The sequence below is a fragment of the Mastigoproctus giganteus genome, chromosome 11 (assembly GCF_048544385.1).
Source record: "Mastigoproctus giganteus isolate SK-2022 chromosome 11, ASM4854438v1, whole genome shotgun sequence".
Lineage (NCBI taxonomy): Eukaryota > Metazoa > Arthropoda > Arachnida > Uropygi > Thelyphonidae > Mastigoproctus > Mastigoproctus giganteus.
Window position 1 is genome coordinate 90965640 of NC_143585.1, and position 18432 is coordinate 90984071.

At 37.9% G+C, this 18432-nt stretch overlaps 1 protein-coding gene across 1 annotated transcript in view; it reads left to right on the plus strand.

Annotated features, from left to right (window-relative positions):
- The window catches only part of LOC150078251 (sperm flagella and cilia-associated protein 1-like), a 134682-nt gene that overhangs the window by 92194 nt on the left and 24056 nt on the right, over window positions 1-18432 (plus strand). The window contains exon 6 of the mRNA XM_090384513.1: window positions 15869-15992. Coding sequence (XP_090240639.1) covers window positions 15869-15992 — 124 coding nt within the window. The remainder of the gene's footprint in view (window positions 1-15868; window positions 15993-18432) is intronic.

Consider the following 18432-nt stretch of genomic DNA (forward strand, 5'->3'; position numbering starts at 1 on the left):
AAAACATCAAAGGCAGATATTGTTGGGATATCAGAGACGGTGTCACACAGATATAAGGAATGCAGAACTGGAATTTGGGGAGTACAATGTGTACAGAAAGGATAGACAGGATAGGAAGGGGGGAGGGGTTATGCTATTAGTTAAAAAAACACATAAGATACAAGGAAGTGAAGCCAGTCAACATCGCTGGACAGTGCAGTGTCGAGTCAGTTTTGTGTGACATAAGCATTGGGAGATCAAAATTGAGAGTAGGAGTGTTCTATAGGCCTAATCACTCTGATCAGTATAATAAGAAACTGTACAGGGAAATAGAGTGGGCTAGTAAATCAGAGTCTTATAATGGGAGATTTTAATTTCCCAGATATTGACTGGAATTTGTGGGTTGGTCACTCACACACTAGCAAGGCTTTTGTGGATTTATTGGATAATTGTTTTCTACATCCCCATGTTCGGGAGGCAACTAGAGGGAGTAATACTCTTGATCTGATTATCAGTAGTGATTCTTCATGCATTAAGAATCTGCAGATAAAGGAACCATTAGGTGGCAGTGATCACACTGTGCTGAAGTTGGATTTACTCAAAGAGGTAACTACCATCAGGGGTAAAGGGAAGGGTTTTTGTTTTCGTAAAGGCAACTAAGATGGTCTGAGACACTATTTAAATTCTATACAGTGGGACCAACTGATGATGTTACCAACAGCAAATTCAAAATGGGAAGCATTCAAAGAACTTATCTTGGAAGCTACTAGGCTTTACATACCAAATAAGAAATATTGTTCAAGGTTTAGGCCTAAATGGATGTCAGATGAACTAATGAGACATATGGCATAGAAGAAAAATGCATGGGATACATATAAATTAATGGGTGACATGGAAGCCTATGATAGATATAAGCTGGTCTGTAACCAAGTCACAAAGGAGATTTGGCAGGCAAAGGCAGATTATGAGAAATCCTTGGCAAAGGATGCAAAGAAAAACAGAAAAGAGTTCTTGTTGATATGGGGGTTTGATGGCACATAAGCTACTTTGGCTATAATGCAAAAAGAGTTCTTTATCTATGTAAACTCTCGAAGGAAAGGGATGAATCAGATTGGTCCACTGGATATTGATGGTTCAACAGTTGAGGATCCTGCTCAGGTGGCTAACAAATTACATGAATATTTTGCTTCTACATTCACACATCGGGAGTTATTCAGGAAGTGTAATGCCAGAGGTGAAGTAAACTCTAGCAGTGAGCTAGATGATTTTGTAATAACTGAGAGGAAAGTGGAGGAGAAATTGTTGAGGATAAACATAAGAAAGGCACCCAGGGTGGATGGGATCTATCCAGTTATATTAAAGGAGGCAGCAAACGAAGTAAGCAAACTCTTAGCCATAATTATGAGAGCTTCTTTGGACTCAAAGAAGACTTTGAGTCCAAAGTCTTCTTTGACTGGAGAAGTGCAAATGTGACTGGAGAAGACTGGAGAAGTGCAAATGTGACCCCAATTCACAAAGGAGGATCAAAGGCTGACACAAGTAATTATAGACCTGTGATTTTAACTTCTGTTCCAGCAAAAATTAATGGAGGCACTGGTTAAAGAAGCAGCGCCGGATCATCTAGACAAGACTTCAGTTATAGCTCAGACACAGCATGGTTTTGTTAAGGGAAAGTCTTGCCTGACCAATTTGATTGGATCCTATGATGCAGTCACAAAAGAACTGGATGCAGGGATTAACTTTGATATTATATATTTGGATCTTACAAAGGCTTTTGATACTGTTGCAAATGGAAGACTGCTGCACAAATTGGAGCAGTGTGGCATTGGAGGCAAATTGCTGCTATGGATAAAGGGGTGGTTGAGGGGGAGGAGACAGAGAGTGGTAATCAATGGACACTGCTCATCGTGGACTAATGTTATTAGTGGAGTCCCTCAGGGTTCAGTGTTGGGTCCATTGTTGTTTTCTGTATTGATAAATGATATTGATGATGGTATATCAAGCTTAATGTCCAAGTTTGCAGACGATACAAAGGTTGGCAGGGTTGTTAAGGACACTACTGACTGAAACGTACCAACTGTGTGGTACTACACTTAAGGTGGTAGAAAATGAAAAAGACGTGTGAGTAATTGTGCAGGCAGATATGAAGTTTTCTGAGCAATGCAGACAGGCTGCCAGGGCAGGTCATGGGGTTTTGTCAATGATATATAGGAATTTTGTTAGCAGGGAAAAGGAGGTGATTATCCCTCTGTATAAGGCAATGGTCAGGCCATGCCTTGAGTACTGCGTACAGGTCTGGAGGCCTCATTTTAGGAAAGATGTAGATTTACTTGAGCGTGTACAGAGAAGGGCAACAAGATTGGTGAGCGGAATGAAGGGATCCTCTTATCAAGAGAGGCTTAAGTTCTGCAAATTGCAGTGGCTGGAGACAAGACATCTGAGCGGTGATCTGATTGAGGTATATAAGTCCTTCAATGGGTTGAGCACGCTGAATTCTGATGGGATCCTTCCACTTGTTCAGATTACGAACCTAAGGGGGCATAAATTCAAATTAAGAAAAGACAGATGTAGATTAGATGTGCGGAAATTTGCCTTTAGCCAGCGGGTTGGTAATTGCTGGAACAAACTTCCATCTGTCATTGTGGAAGTTGATAGGTTGAATAAATTTAAGGAGGAACTGGACAGGCATGTGGAGGGAATGGTGTGATTTTTTTTTTTTGGCTGATGTTGCATAAACTCATACATTTGCTTTCTTACATCACATGCCACTACTACTACTACTACTATGCTGCTGCTGCAACAGGATCTGGAAGGTTGAGCAGATTGCTGAGAGGTGGCAAATGAAGTTTAACATTGACAAATGTAAAGTTCTACATATGGGAAACAGTAACCCCACAGCAACGTATCAACTCTTTTGTACTACACTGACAGTGGTAAAGAATGAAAAGGACCTGGGGTAATTGTGCAGGCAGATAAGAAGTTCTCTGAGCAGTACAGACGGGCTGCAAGAGTAGGTCATGGTGTCTTGTCAATGATATACAGGATTTTTTCTAGCAGGGATAAGGAGGTGATTATTCCCTTGTATAAGGCAATGGTCAGGCCACACATTGAGTACTGTATAGAGTTCTGGAGGCCTCATTTCAAGAAGGATGTAGAGCTGCTGGAACGAATACAGAGAAGAGCAACAAGATTAGTGAATGGAAAAAAGGGTTGCTCTTATGAAGAAAGGCTTAAGTTTTGCAAATTACAGTGTCTGGAGACTAGGCACCGGCGAGGTGATCTGATAGATGTGTATAAAGCCTTGAATGGTTTGAGTGTGCTCAATGCCGATGGGATTCTTCCTCTTGCTCAGAATAATCACCTGAGAGGGCATAAATTCAAATTGAGGAAAGACAGATGTAGGATAGATGTGTGGAAATTTGCCTTTAGCCAGATAGTTGGTTGGTGGAACAGACTTCCATCCCTTGTTGTGGAAGTTGATAGCCTAAATAATTTAAGGCTCAGCTGGACAGGTATTTCAAATGAAAGGAGGGGTGAAATGGGAGTGGATTTTTTTTTTTTTTTTTTTTGGCTGATGCTGCATAAGCTTGCTTTCTTGCATCATATTCATATGCCTCTACTAATGCTAATGCTAATATCTAGTGGGTTAGTGTGGTTCAGACTTCTGATAATCTTCTGTAGCCCAACTAATTCCCTAGCGACTTAATTGCAGACTAGTTTATACTTACTGCAAGTTTTTGTGTCCCCTAGATAATTTATAAACATCCCATGCATTTTTCTTCTCTGCCACTCATTTCATCAGTTCATCTGACATCCATTTATTTTAAAATCTTGAACAATATCTCTTAATTGATATAAATTGCATAGTAACTTTAATGATTACTCCTCTGAATGCTTCCTTAGAACTTGCATTTGGTAACATCATCACACAGTTGCAGAACATTTCAGGAAAAGTTGGATGACTGTTTTCTACAGTAGTGTTACAAAGATAACAAGAGAATCTCCATTATAGATATTCTGATTTACTGGTCCGCTCTGTTTGTCTGTATGGATGTTCATTATACTCATCACAGACAACTTGCCTATAACATACTAATACTCTCATTTTTGTTTTCCAGTGCTTATGTCACACTAGGCTGACTCAGCATTGTATTGGCCATTCCCTTAACACATCAACTGGATGCACTGTCTTATATTCTAAGTTCTTCTCATTCAAGAGTTTAACTCTCCCCTCTCTCCTCTTCTGTCCATTCTTTCTATATACATTGTACTCACCATATTCAAATTCCATATCTTATATTATTATTATTATTACTAGCCATGTAGTGCAAGGAAGCCTGAGGCTTATGCTGCACCAGCTTAAAAAAAATTTCCAAAGTTACCCAGAGAGAGAAGGAAGTAGAAGGGAATCGCCAAGAAGGGAAGAATGATGATATCCAGCACACCCAGGACCCTGGGTGTGCCAAGCCCATACTCACCAGATGTGAGCACCTGGGGTTGATTTTTGTAGCGTGATTATAAATTATCAGGGATTCCTGCAATAAGTATAAATTAGTCTATAATAAAGTTACTCAAGGGATAAGACATATCAAGGGACAGATTGAGCATTTTATGTTCAAGCATGTAAGGAACAGCAGCAAAGAATTTTTTACTTACTTGTGAATGTTATAAGGAAAAAAAAAATGGACTATACTGGCCCACTTCATGATATTGAAGGTAACAGTATTGATTATTCTGAAAAGATTTCTGAAATCTGAATAAATATTTTGCATCTATATTTACATTAGCATTAGTAAGCAAGCTCATGCAGCATCAGCCAAAAAAAAAAAAAAAAAGAACACTCCCATTTCACCCTTCCGTTCGTTCCAAATACCTGTCCAGCTCAGCCTTAAATTTATTTAGGCTATCAACTGCCACAACAAAGGATGGAAGTCTGTTCCACCAACCAACTACCTGCTGAATAAAGGCAAACTTCTAAGCATCTATCCTACATCTGTCTTTCCTCAATTTGAATTTATGCCCTCTCAGGTGATTATTCTGAGCAAAAGGAAGAATCCCATCAGCATTGAGCATGCTCAAACCATTCAAGGCTTTATACACCTCAATCAGATCACCTTGCAGGTGCGTCTATTATATTATCTAAATGACACCATGCTCATATTATCTAAATGACACCATGTTTTCGATTTCCCTTCAATATCTGCAATTAGCATTAGTAGAGGCATATGATGCAAGAAAGCAAGCTTATACAGCATCAGCCAAAAACAACTAAAAAAAAAAACTTCCCATTTCACACATCCACTCACTCCAAAAGTTTGTCTACTCCTTCCTTGAATTTATTAAGCTATCAACTTCCACAACAACACATCAAAGCTTATTCCAGCAATCACCTACTCGCTGGCTAAAGGCAAATTTCCACACATCTGTTGAACAACTGTCTTTCCTCAATTTCAGTTTATGCCCCCTCAGGTTTGTAAAACCTGAGGAGGCATAAAACTGAGCAAGAGGAAGAATCCCATTAGCAATGAGCCTGCTCAATCCATTCAAGGCCTTATACACCTCAATCCAGATCACCTCGTAGGTGCCTAGTCTCCAGACGCTGAAATTTGCAGAACTTAAGCCTTTCTGTGTAAGAACAAAGGGGAACCCTTTGTTCCCCTCACCAGTCTTGTTGCCCTTCCCTGTACTCATTCTAGCAACTCTGCACCCTTCCTAAAATGAGGCTTTCAGGCCTGTGCGCAGTACTCAAGGTGTGGCCTGACCATTGTCTTATACAAATGATGCAAGAGAGAAAGCTTATACAGCATCAGCCAAAAGAAAAAAAAAAAAAACACTGACCATATCACTTATTCTTCCCTTCAAACATTTTGCCCAGTTCTTCTTCCTTGAATCTATTCAGATTACCCACTTCTGCAACACCAAATGGAAGTTTGTTCTAACAATCAACTATCTGCTGGCTGAAGGAAACTTTTGCACATATATCCTGTGATCAACATTCCTTAATTAAATTTATGTTCCTTCATGTGTAGTGTGAACAAGAAGAATAATTCCATCAGCATTGAGCTTACTCAATCCATTAAAACCTTAAACACCTCAGTGAGATCCTCTCACTAACTTGATGCTCTTCCACGCACCTGTTCCAACAGATCCACAACCCACATCCTCCTTTTAGGAGGCTGATCCTGTATGCAGTGCTCAAGACATGGCCTAACCAGTGCCTTATACAGTGGGATTATCACCTCCTTATCCCTGCTGACAAAATTTCCATATATTGTTGTCAAATCCTATGAACTGTCTTGGCATCTTGTCTACAATGCTCAGAGAGCTTCATATCTGAAAGCATAATTATCTTCAGATCTTTTTCAATTTCCACTATCCTGAGTGTGATACAATACAGCTGGTATGTTAATCTGGGATTACTGCTACCATGTGCAGTACCTTGCATTTGTCAGTGTGAAATTTCAATTGTCACTTCTCAGTCCATCTGCCTAATTTTTCTAGATCTTGTTGCTATAGCACATACTGGTTACTGTCATTAATCACCCTGCCACCCTTTGTATCATCAAAAAACTTGGACAGTAAGTCTGATATGCCTTCATCAGTGTCATTAATAAATACAGAAGATAACAATGGGCCCAGTACTGAACCCCAGCATACTCTTCATTAATAATATTTGTCCAAGAAGAACAGTTCCCATTAATAATTGACTCTCTGTCTTCTCCAACTCAACAATCCCTTATGCATAGCCGTAACTTGTCCTTAATGCTACACTGCTCCAATTTGTAAAGCAGTTTTTTATGTGCAATAGTACAAAAATCTTTTCTGTAATCAAGTATGTGGTATCAAAATTATTTTTTGCATTCAGTTCCTTTGTTCCTGTGTCATAGTAATCAATCAAGGTTGCTCCTTGATGAATTCAAGTTGTGTCTGCAGTGTAACTGCATTCCTGTCTAGATGGTCTTGCAATACTTCCTTAACCAGCAATTCTATTTTTTCACTAGAACAGAAGTTAAGCTAACAGGTTTGTAATTACTCATGTCAGCCTTTGATCACTCTTTGTGAAGTGGGGATACATTTGCATGTCTCCAGTCCACAGAGACTGCCCCTGAATTTTAGAATGCTCTCATAATTATGGCTGAAGGTCTGTTTACCTCCTTTGCTGCTTCTTTCAATATAACTGATCAGATTTCTCTGCTCCAGGCGCGTTATTTAATTTTAGCTTCCATATATTCTCCTCTACTTTCATCCTGGGATCTAAATGATTATCACAAAATCATTTAGATCCCAGTTATAATTATATATATGCTTCTTGTATCTGCATCTCTAAAAACCATCCATATATATGAATGTAGATGCAAAATATTCATTCACTTTTTCAGCAGCGTGAACAGGATCATCAATAGTTACGGCATGCATATATTAGTGGATCACTCTGACTTATCCCCTTTCTAGTGCTAATATAAGCAAAGAATTCTTTACTGCTTTTTTGAGATTCATAGCCAAAGTTCTCTCATAATCTCTCCCTTAGCTTTCCTAACCTCTATTAATGACTTGGTTGCAGACTCAGATTGGGTTTGTAAGAAGTGGGGTTCGCCGACGATCAGTATTAGGACCACTATTGTTTTTAATTTTCATGAACAACATCGATGAAGGGGTAGAGAGCGTGATGTCTAAATTTGCAGATGATGTTAAAATTGGTAGAGTAGTTAATGATCACTGTCAAGCTGAGCTTCTTCGGAGAGACCTAGATAGACTTCAGGAATTGTCAGAAAAATGGCAGGTATGCTTTAATCCAACAAAGTGTAAGGTATTACACCTGGGAAGCAGTAATCCCAAAATAACTTATTTACTTGGTGGAGTTCAACTAAACCCAGTACTGGAGGAAAGAGACTTGGGTGTTACGATACGGTCAGACATGAAATTCTCTCAGCATTGTAAACAGGTTTCAAGGAAGGCCCATGGTGTCCTATCAATGATCTATCGAACTTTTGCAAGTAGAGATAGGGACGTGATAATCCCATTATATAAGGCTTTTGTTAGATCACACTTGGAATACTGTGTTCAAGTATGGAGACCTCACCCAAAGAAAGACATCGAGCTTCTTGAAAGGGTGCAAAGACGGGTAACTCGCCTGGTGAGATCGGCAAAAGGGCGTCATTATGAAGAAAGACTTTGAATATTTGGGTTGCAGAATTTGGAAACTAGACACCTTAGAGGAGATTTGAGTGAGGTGATTAAGGCTCTGAGAGGCATCAGTAAAATGAATGATGACGAAATTTTCAAGATTATAAATGATGTTAGAACTAGGGGACATAAATTCAAGTTACGGGGGAAATGTTTAGATTGGACTGCAGGAAGTTTTATTTTAGCCAGCGAGTTATAAATTATTGGAATAAGTTGCCTACATGGGTGGTAGAGGTTGACAGTTTGGGGAAATTCAAAGGTCATCTGGATAGTACCTTTGGGTCAGGGAAGTGCACAGGATGATAGGTAATTTCCTTTTCTTTAATTAATTATTATTATTTATATATTTATTTATTATTTATTATTTTAAGCAAACTGATATAGCATCAGCCAAAAAAAAACACTTCCCATTTCACCTATCCATTCGGCACAAACATTTGTCCAGTTCTTCCTTGAATTTATTTAAACTGTCAACTTCCACAATGACATATGGAAGTTTGTTCCAGAATTGAACCACCCATTGGCTAAAGTGAAATTTGCACACATCTGTTCTGCAACTGTATTTCTTCAGTTTGAATTTATTCCTCCTCAAGTGCATAATCTGAACAAAAGGAAGAATCCCATCACCACTGAGCTTGCTCAAACCATTCAAAGTCTAAGACACTTCAATCAGATTGCCTCATAGGTGCCTAGCCTTCAGATGCTGCAATTTGCAGAATTTAAACCTTTCTTGGTAAGAGCACCATTTTGTTCCCGCACTAATCTCGTTACCCTTCTCTATACTCATTCTAGCTGCTCTACATCCTTCCTAAAATGAAGCTTCCAGATCTATGCATTACTGAAGGTGTGGTCTGCCCATTATCTTCTACAAAAGGATAATCACCTCCTTATCCCTGCTAGAAAAATTCCTGTATATCATTGACAAGACCCCATGAGCTGCTCTGTGCACTACTCAGAAAACTTCATATCTAACTGCACAATTACCCAAGGTCTTTTTCATTCTCCAGTACCCTGAGTGTAGTACTGCACAGTTTGTATATTATTCTGAGGTTACTCCTACCCATATGCAGTATTAAGCCTGCTATACCTTCATCAATATCATTGATAAATATAGAAAACAACGATGGCCCAACACCGAACCTTGGGGGTCTTCACTAATAACATTAGATGACGAAGACCAGTGTTCATTGATTATCACTCTCTGTTTCTCCCATTCAACCATCCCTTTATCCATAGGATAAACAGACAATAGCAGCAACTTACCCTTAGTGCCATAATGCTCCAATTTGTACAGCAGTCTTTCATGTGCAACAGTATCAAAAGCTTTTCTGAAATCTAAGCATATGATATCAAAATTATTTTTATATCCATTTCCTTTATGACCACATCGTGGTACCAATCAAATAGGTCTGACAAGATTTCCCCTTAACAAACCCATGCTATGTCTGAACTATAACTGCAATGTTGTCTAGATGAACCTACATTACTTCATTAATCAGTGACTCCATTATTTTCCAAGAAACAGGTTTAATTAATAGGTCTGTACTTACTCATGTCCCCCTTTGTGAATTGGGGATACATTAGCATATCTCCAGCTCCTGTGGGGACCTCTTCTGAGTCAAAGGATGCTCTCATAATTATGGCTAAGGGTTTGCGTACTTCATTTGCTGCCTCCTTTAATATAACTGGATAGACCACTTTGCTCAGTTATTACAAAATCATTTAGCTCCCTGTTAGAACTTGATAAACTTCTGACCTCTATTTTCCCACAGAATTCCTCATGTCTGAATGTAGATGCAAAATACTCCTTCAGGTTGTCTACTACCTGAGTAGGATCATCAACAGTTGAACCATCGATATCAAGTGAACTAACCTGATTCATCCCCTTTCTTCTAAGGTTTACATAGGTAAAGAATTTCTCATAATCCACCCTCGCTTACCTAACTGTTTGTTTGTTATTTGGTTTTTAGGAGCATTAGCAACTAAGGCCATATTGCTCCGGAGATGGCCTAGAGTACTGTATACAGTACTCTAGGCCACACCTAGAGTACTGTATATAGGTCTGGAGGCCTCATTTCAAGAAGGATGTAGAGCTGCTGGAACGAGTACAGAGAAGGGCAACAAGATTAGTGAATGGAACAAAGGGGTGCTCTTACGAAGAAAGGCTTAAGTTTTGCAAATTACAGTGTCTGGAGACTAGGCACCAGCGAGGTGATCTGATAGAGGTGTATAAAGCCTTGAATGGTTTAAGCATGCTCAATGCTGATGGGATTCTTCCTCTAGCTCAGAAAAATCACCTGAGAGGGCATAAATTCAAATTGAGGAAAGACAGATGTAGGATAGACGTGCGGAAATTTGCCTTTAGCCAGCGGGTGGTTGGTTGGTGGAACAGACTTCCATCCCTTGTGGTGGAGGTTGATAGCCTAAATAAGTTTAAGGCTCAGCTGGACAGGTATTTTGAACGAACAGAGGGGTGAAGTGGATTTTTTTTTTTTTTTTTTGGCTGATGCTGCATAAGCTTGCTTTCTTGCATCAAATGCCTCTACTAATGCTAATGCTAATGCTAATGATATGCAGTGGTCATTCCCTGACCTTTCCGCATTCTCCGTATTTGGTGGTCACGGGCTCGAACCCCGGTCTAATCAAGAAGCGTGTGCTACGCACTGCTGCTCCTGCCCACCTGGCTCGGAGGTGCCCGCTTAACTAGCCTCCTTTATGACTTGATTACAGGCTAGCTTATATCTACCATAGGCTTCTGTGTCACCTGATAACTTACATGCCCCCATGCATTTTCCTTCTCTGCCATGAGTCTCATTAGTTCATCTGACATTTCATTTAGGTCTAAACCTTGAACAGTATTTCATAGTTGGTATGAAAAGCGTAGTGGCTTCCAAGATTAATTCCTTGACTGCTTCCCATTTAGTATTTGCACATGTTAACATTATCAGTTTGTCCCACTGTATGGAATTTAAAAACTGTCTGAGACCATCACAGCCACCTTTACAAAAGCAAAAACTCTTCCCTTTACTCCTAATGGTAGTTACTTCATTAAGTAAACCCCACATCAGTACACTGTGATCACTGACACCTAGTAGTTACTTTATCTGCAGTTTCTTAACACATGAATAATCACTGCTGATAGTCAGATCAAGAGTAGTACTCCCTCTGGTTGCCTCTTGAACATGCTGCTGTAGAAAACAGTCATTCAGTAAATCTTGTGTGCGAGTGACCAACTCACAACTTCCAGTCAATATCTGGGAAGTTAAAATCCCCCATTATAAGACATTCTGATTTACTGGCCCACTCTATTTCTCTGTATAGTTTTTCATTGTGCTGATCAGAGCATCATTTGTCCTATAACACACTCCTACCCCCATTTTTGCTTTCCCAGTGCTTATTTCACACCAAACTGAATCAACATTGCACTGTCCATCAATGCCAACTGGATGCACTGCCTTAGATTTTACGTGTTTCTTAACTAACACCATAACTCCTACTCCCTTTCTGTACACATTGTACTCCCCAAATTCAAATTCTGCATTCCTTATATCTGTGTAACATATCTCTGATATCCCAATAATACCTACCTTTGATGTCTTGACCAGCACTTCAAAGTCATTGAATTTATTTACTATACTTCTAGTATTGGTGTACATGCAAATATACATGCACCTGTCCTTATTCTTAGTTCCCTAACATAGCCCAAGTATTTACCTGTTCCATGATGACTCCCAGCAGTTCTTGAAATCCACAGCACCATGCTTTCCAGGTTGCTGCTCATTCCAATAGAAGCAGTGCAAAAATCACTTTCACCTCTGCTTGCAGCTACTGTTAATCTATTAGTCTGTGAATCCACCAAGCTAGCAAAATTCTGTACAATATCAACTTTTGTGCATTTAAAAGATGACTGTTCTGCATCATTAACTTTTGCCCCTGGCAGACATATCATGGTTCTATTCCACTTTCTTTTTTGCAAAATATGTTTGCTCTTTCCCTGAGAATAGAGTCACTGGTGACAATTACTTTCTGTGGGACCATCACTTTCTGCCCTTGCCTGTTCCACTCTTTTGTTTGATGTATGAGTGTAAGTTCTATTGTTGAATTGAGTAGCTAAGTGCTTGATGGGTATCTTGTTTTAATTCCTTTATTGGTGTCAAACGTTTTTTTCACGCTCTCATATTTGCACACATCAGAACACTGAATTTTCACTTAATCTGGTGAGTATGGGTTTGACACACCCAGGGTCCTGAGCTGGATATCATCATTCTTCTCTTTTTTTGCAATTCCCTTCTGTTTTTGACTCTCTCTCAGGGTAACTTGGGACTTGGGACTCAGGGTAACTTGGCTGGTGCAGCATAAGCCTCAGGCTTCCTTGCACCATATAGCTAATAATAATAATAATAATAATAATAATCCTTTAACTCTTTTTGTTAAAAATAGACAAAAATTCAACACCCTTCCCGAATTCCCCATTGCCACTACTCTAAGCTCTTTGCTTTGCTGCTCTAGCTCAGCATGATTTCATTTTAAATTTAATTTAAAAATACCACATTAAACCAAAAGGTATATAAGCACAATAATAATGCTACACTATTTCAAGCTTATGTGACAAATAGTATGAACTCAGCTAAAAATATTACATTATTATATTATAAAATTACATTATAAAATTATCTTTTTTATTGTAATAAATTTATAATTATAGACAATAAAATGCTTATAATATTAATAATATAATATTATTAACATAATAATAAAAGCATAAAAGAGTTCATATCATTCTATCTGAGAAATGGAACCTTCAGTGTGTTTCTTATAATATTATGTATTTTTGTAATGGATAGAAGATGAATTACTCCCTCCCCTCAAATCATTATTTAGAATCTCAACTAATAGGATGGGTATCTATGTGCTCATATTTCCAATGAAGCATTTCAGCTTTTTCTCTATATTTTTCATATTCTTTTCCTTTATTTCTAATTTTTTTCTTTTCCCCAATTTTTTAAGGAAAGAGGGCAAGGAAGGAACACTTTGAAGATGGTTTTTTGAAAAGTGATTGTCATGATTTGGGTTGGCCTTTCTTCTGCTTTTTTGGGGTAAAAAGATAAAGTGCAGCCATTATCAACCCACTGCAGGATGGAAGCCTCCTCAACAATTCATGCTGAGGGAAATGGACCATAATCTGCCACGCTGGTCTAGTGCGGGTTGGCAGATCGACCGTATTCAACAGTCAGGGGCTTGAACCCCGGTCTACTCAAGGAACGTGTGCTACTGCACTCCCGCTCCTCTTCCAAAGGATGACTTTTTATGCTAATTTGTTTTATTCTTTTATGTTTGCATTGGTCATGTCTTTCAAGTTCCTTAGGCTTTATGTTATTACTTAATGATAAGACTTGGGCTGGTCTTTATGTAAAGTTATTTAGCATTAGCAGAGGCATATGATGCAAGAAAGCAAGCTTATGCAGCATCAGCCAAAAAAAAAAAAAAACGCTCCAATTTCAATCCTCTGTTCACTCCAAGTACCTGTCCAGCTCAGCCTTAAATTTATTTAGGCTGTCAACTTCCATAACAAGGGATGGAAGTCTGTTCCACCAACCAACTATTCGCTGGCTAAAGGCAAACTTCTGCACATCTATCCTACATCTGTCTTTCCTCAATTTGAATTTATGCCCCCTCATGTGATTATTCTGAGCAAGAGGAAGAATCCTATCAGCACTGAGCATGCTCAAACCATTCAAGGCTTTATACACCTCAATCAGATCACCTCGCAGGTGCCTAGTCTCCAGACACTGTAATTTGCAAAACTTAAGCCTTTCTTTGTACGAGCACCCTTCGTTCCATTCACTAATCTTGTTCCAATTCTTTGTACTCATTCCAACAGCTCTACATCCTTCTTAGAATGAGGCCTCCAGACCTGTATACAGTACTCAAGGTGTGGCCTGACTATTGCCTAATATAATCGGATAATCACCTCCTTATCCCTGCTAGAAAAATTCCTGTATATCATTGACAAGACACCATGAGCTACTCTTTCAGACCGTCTGCACTGCTCAGAAAACTTCATATCTGCCTACACAATTACCCACTTTTTGTTCTCTATCACTATCAGTGTAGTACCACAGAGTTGATACATTACTCTGGGGTTACTGCTTCCCATATATAGTACTTTATATTTGTCAATGTTAAACTTCATTTACCACCTCTCAGCTCAACTTTTTTAGATCCTGTTGCAGCAGCGTAATATCATTAGTGTCCTTAACAACACTGTCAACCTTCATATCATCTGCAAACTTGGACATTAAACTTGATATACCATCATCATTTATAAATACAGCAAACAACATTGGGCCTAACACTGAACCCTGAAGGACTCCACTAACGTTAGTCTACAATGAGCAGTGTCCATTGATTACCACTCTGTCTTCTCCCACTCAACCATCCCTTTATCCATAGCAGCAATTTGCCTCCAATGCCACACTGCTCTAATTTGTTCACCAGTCTTCCATGTGCAACAGTATCTAAAGCCTTTCTAAGATCCAAATATATGATATCAAAGTTATTCCCTTCATCCAGTTCCTTTGTGACCACATTATAGTATCCAATCAAATTGGTCAGGCAAGACTTTCCCTTAACAAAACCATGCTGTGTTCGAGCTATAACTGAACTCTTGTCTAGATGATCCTACTGTGCTTCTTTAACCAGTGCCTCCATTAATTTTCCTGGAACAGAAGTTAAACTAACGGGTCTATAATTACTTGTGTTGCCCTTTGATCCTCCTTTGTGAATTTCGGCCACATTCGCACATCTCCAGTCCATGGGTACCTCCCCTGAGTCCAAAGAAGCTCTCATAATTATGGCTAAGGGTTTGCTTACTTCTTTTGCTGCCTCCTTTAATATAACTGGATAGATCCCATCCACCTCGGGTGCCTATTTTTTGTTTATCTTCACCAATTTCTTCTCCACTTTCCTCTCAGTTATTACAAAATCATCTAGCTCACTACCAGAGTTTACTTTACCTCTGGCATTCCCCTTCCTGAATAACTCCTCATATGTGAATGTCGATGCAAAATATTCATCTAGTTTGTTAGCTACCTGAACAGGATCATCAACAGTTGAACCATCGATATCAAGTGGACCAATCTGATTCATCCCCTTCCTTCTAGAGTTTATATAAGTAAAGAACTCTTTGCTGTTTTCTTTGCATCCCTTGCCAAAGATTTCTCGTAATCTGTCTTCGCCTCCCTAACCTCCTTTGTAACTTGGTTACAGGTCAACTTAAAAGCATTTTGCTTGTACTGATCTCCTGTAATGGAGAATCTTTTTTTTATCAATATACTTAAATTTAACAGGGAAAAAAAAATATACATTGAGCTAACTTAACATTTCAATAACTCAAAGAAAAGAAACCAGCTAGAAGCAGGTTGTCGGATATTGTCCTTTGAAATGGAAAGCAAAAGTGACCAGTACATCAGCAGTACCAATCAAGTTTCGTGATACCGAGGAGGGGGAGGATCTGAATCATAAAAATATCTGGTTTTTAGATTCGATCTGAATTTGTTTGTATTTGAAATCAATCTGTGGGAAATTAATAGTGTTTTTAATAAAATTGCTTGAAATAATATATAATAATGTAAAATATTTGTAATCAGCATATATTAAAGTTAATAATTATCTTGTCTGTATGATCATTTATTAAAATGTGTAGGTCCTGGCCAGTACATTCAAGATATGATTCTAAGATGCTTACAGGAAATGATCTTGATACTGTTCCAAATTTTTTGTATGAACAAAAGCAGCAGGAATTGCTTATGAAAGAGGAAAGTATTCAAGTAAGAGAGACAGTTTAGTACTTTTTCTAAATATGCAATTTCCAGATTTATTGGTGTATTACTGTGGTTAGTATGGTTGTTGATGCTTCTGGATTTCAAGCACAGTTAACGGTTGTACTCTGTTCTAGAAGAGTACAACTTGATGCTTTATTCTGATATCATATATTTTTTAAAGTGTAATGTGTTGCTATATGGTAATACAAACAAAAGAACTGTGGTATTGAGTTTATTATTTCTTATAGGTTTTTAAGAATGTCATTTGTAAAATACTGTTTCATTCCAATCACCTTGGAAGCTGTTACGTGCCTGGTAGGAAGTTTTCTTGGCTGCACATTACACATTTTTGTTGCCATGCACATTGCATATTTTTTGTACCATATACTATGTTCAGTTTATTAGCTTTATGGTATATTATTAATATGTGTTCTTTGTCATGATGGTTGATTTTCGTTTACAGATTATAATTTAATGGTTAAGGTAAAGAAAAGCAACATGAGAACCACGTAAAACTACGGGTAACTTTACTGGACAAACTGGTTTGCTGCTACTGCAGTTTCTCCCTGCATTCTCGGTAAACAGATGGTGCATGTTATCGGTTGCAGCAGTAGAAGTGAAGAACGATTTATTGATTGACATGCAGGCGTGACAGTCAATGTACTGATTGGTACGTGAACACAACAGATGATAACATCATAGCGCTAAGTGATTGATTGACATTATGATACTTATGTATATAAAGATTCTTTCTGTATTTTCCTATTATATCCTAACCTAACCTTGAAGGTTATATTAGAAAATATAAGGAAACCTATTCCTTTTTTCCTAACCTTAAAATCATACAAAGAAATCAGTAATATTGTTTTTTAATAGCAAAAACACTCATGAACTTCAATAATCTGCTTTTAATAATGAGAAAAAACATAATAAAGAAAATAAAAATGAACAGAAGAGTGCTTTTTCAGAAAAAAAATGAGCATATTGTTTTCGACTTCTACTGCCGCTACCAATAACACACACTGTCTATTTACCAAGAATGCAGGGAGAAACTGCGGTAGCAGCAAACCAGTTTGTCCAGTAAGTTTCTGAAACAATATTTGACAAAATTTTAATCTTCTTCTTCTTCTTTGTCCTCGCCTTCTTCCAACGTTCATATGGGGTCGGCACTCTGCTCTTTCCATTCATCGTCTCAATGTTCCTATTCTAACTCCTTCTTCATCTTCAGCTGAACTAACTTCTTTAACCGACCCATCCTTTGTTCGGCATCCCTGACACATCTATTTTCCATCAATCACCTTTTGTTTTGGCATAGTTTTTACGACCGGATGCCCTTCCTGACGTCAACCCTCACCATTTATCCGGGCTAGGGATTTAAGCTGCCGATCTGCCAAGCCTTACGCAGCTATATAGAAGTGGTAGCTCTTATACAATGGTGATGTCGCAATTTAATAATTTTACGCAATTTATGCCGAATTTCTAATCCCACTGAACAAGCAAGTGGCACTGCTGTAGTTCTTTTATCTCATGAAAATGGCTGACTCGGTAGAATAACTGTGACCTTTAAAATAACAGTAATAAATAACTCAGCAACACGTGAGTATTTTTACATACAATTTGGTATCCTGAAAACTTCTACCGCAAAGCTATCGGGTAGCATAACTATTCCGCTAATAATTCCCAGTGACTGATTATAGTTTCTTAAAAATTTAATGACCTTGAAATTTCCTATTTTCCTATATCCAAGAATAGTAATGATAGACATTTTAAAAAAAGTTCACAGTCGGAAAATGAAATCACTTTTGGGTCCCAGATTTTAGCCTATCACTCACCAACACTTATTTTATTTAAAATATAATTTGACAAAATTTTAATAATTTCCATAAAATGAACTTCATATTGATTTTCTAGGCTTTATTTAGCAGGTAAACTTATGGAATTAGATGCCAGTAAAATGATTATGGAGTGTCAGGGTTCTATTCTTGCTGCATACGTTCTTCGATACAATGATAAGAGCTCAATACATTTTCCTACTAATTATGTTTTATCATAACTAATTTTCTAATTGTATACTATAACTCTCAGAGAATAAAAATTCATATAATGAATGTAATTTATTATTTGTGGTTCCTAGGGGTATGTGCACCTGCATTTTAATTTAAAAAGTACACCTTTTAAAGTAGGAAACAATAAACAATTTTAGCTTAGAATTTTTTTATTTCAATTTCAATAATTTTATACAGGTGCATATATATAGTATTATTGAGAATTTAAATATAAAACTAAAAGACACTAAACTCCAAACAAATAATAAAACAATATTAAAAAATAATTATGCATTCAGCTCACAACTTTTAATTTTACATAAATTTTGATGCTTTAGTTGTAGCAAATACTTTGTTTAAATCATCCATATCAATGGTCTGTGAAATATCTCTTGAAATAT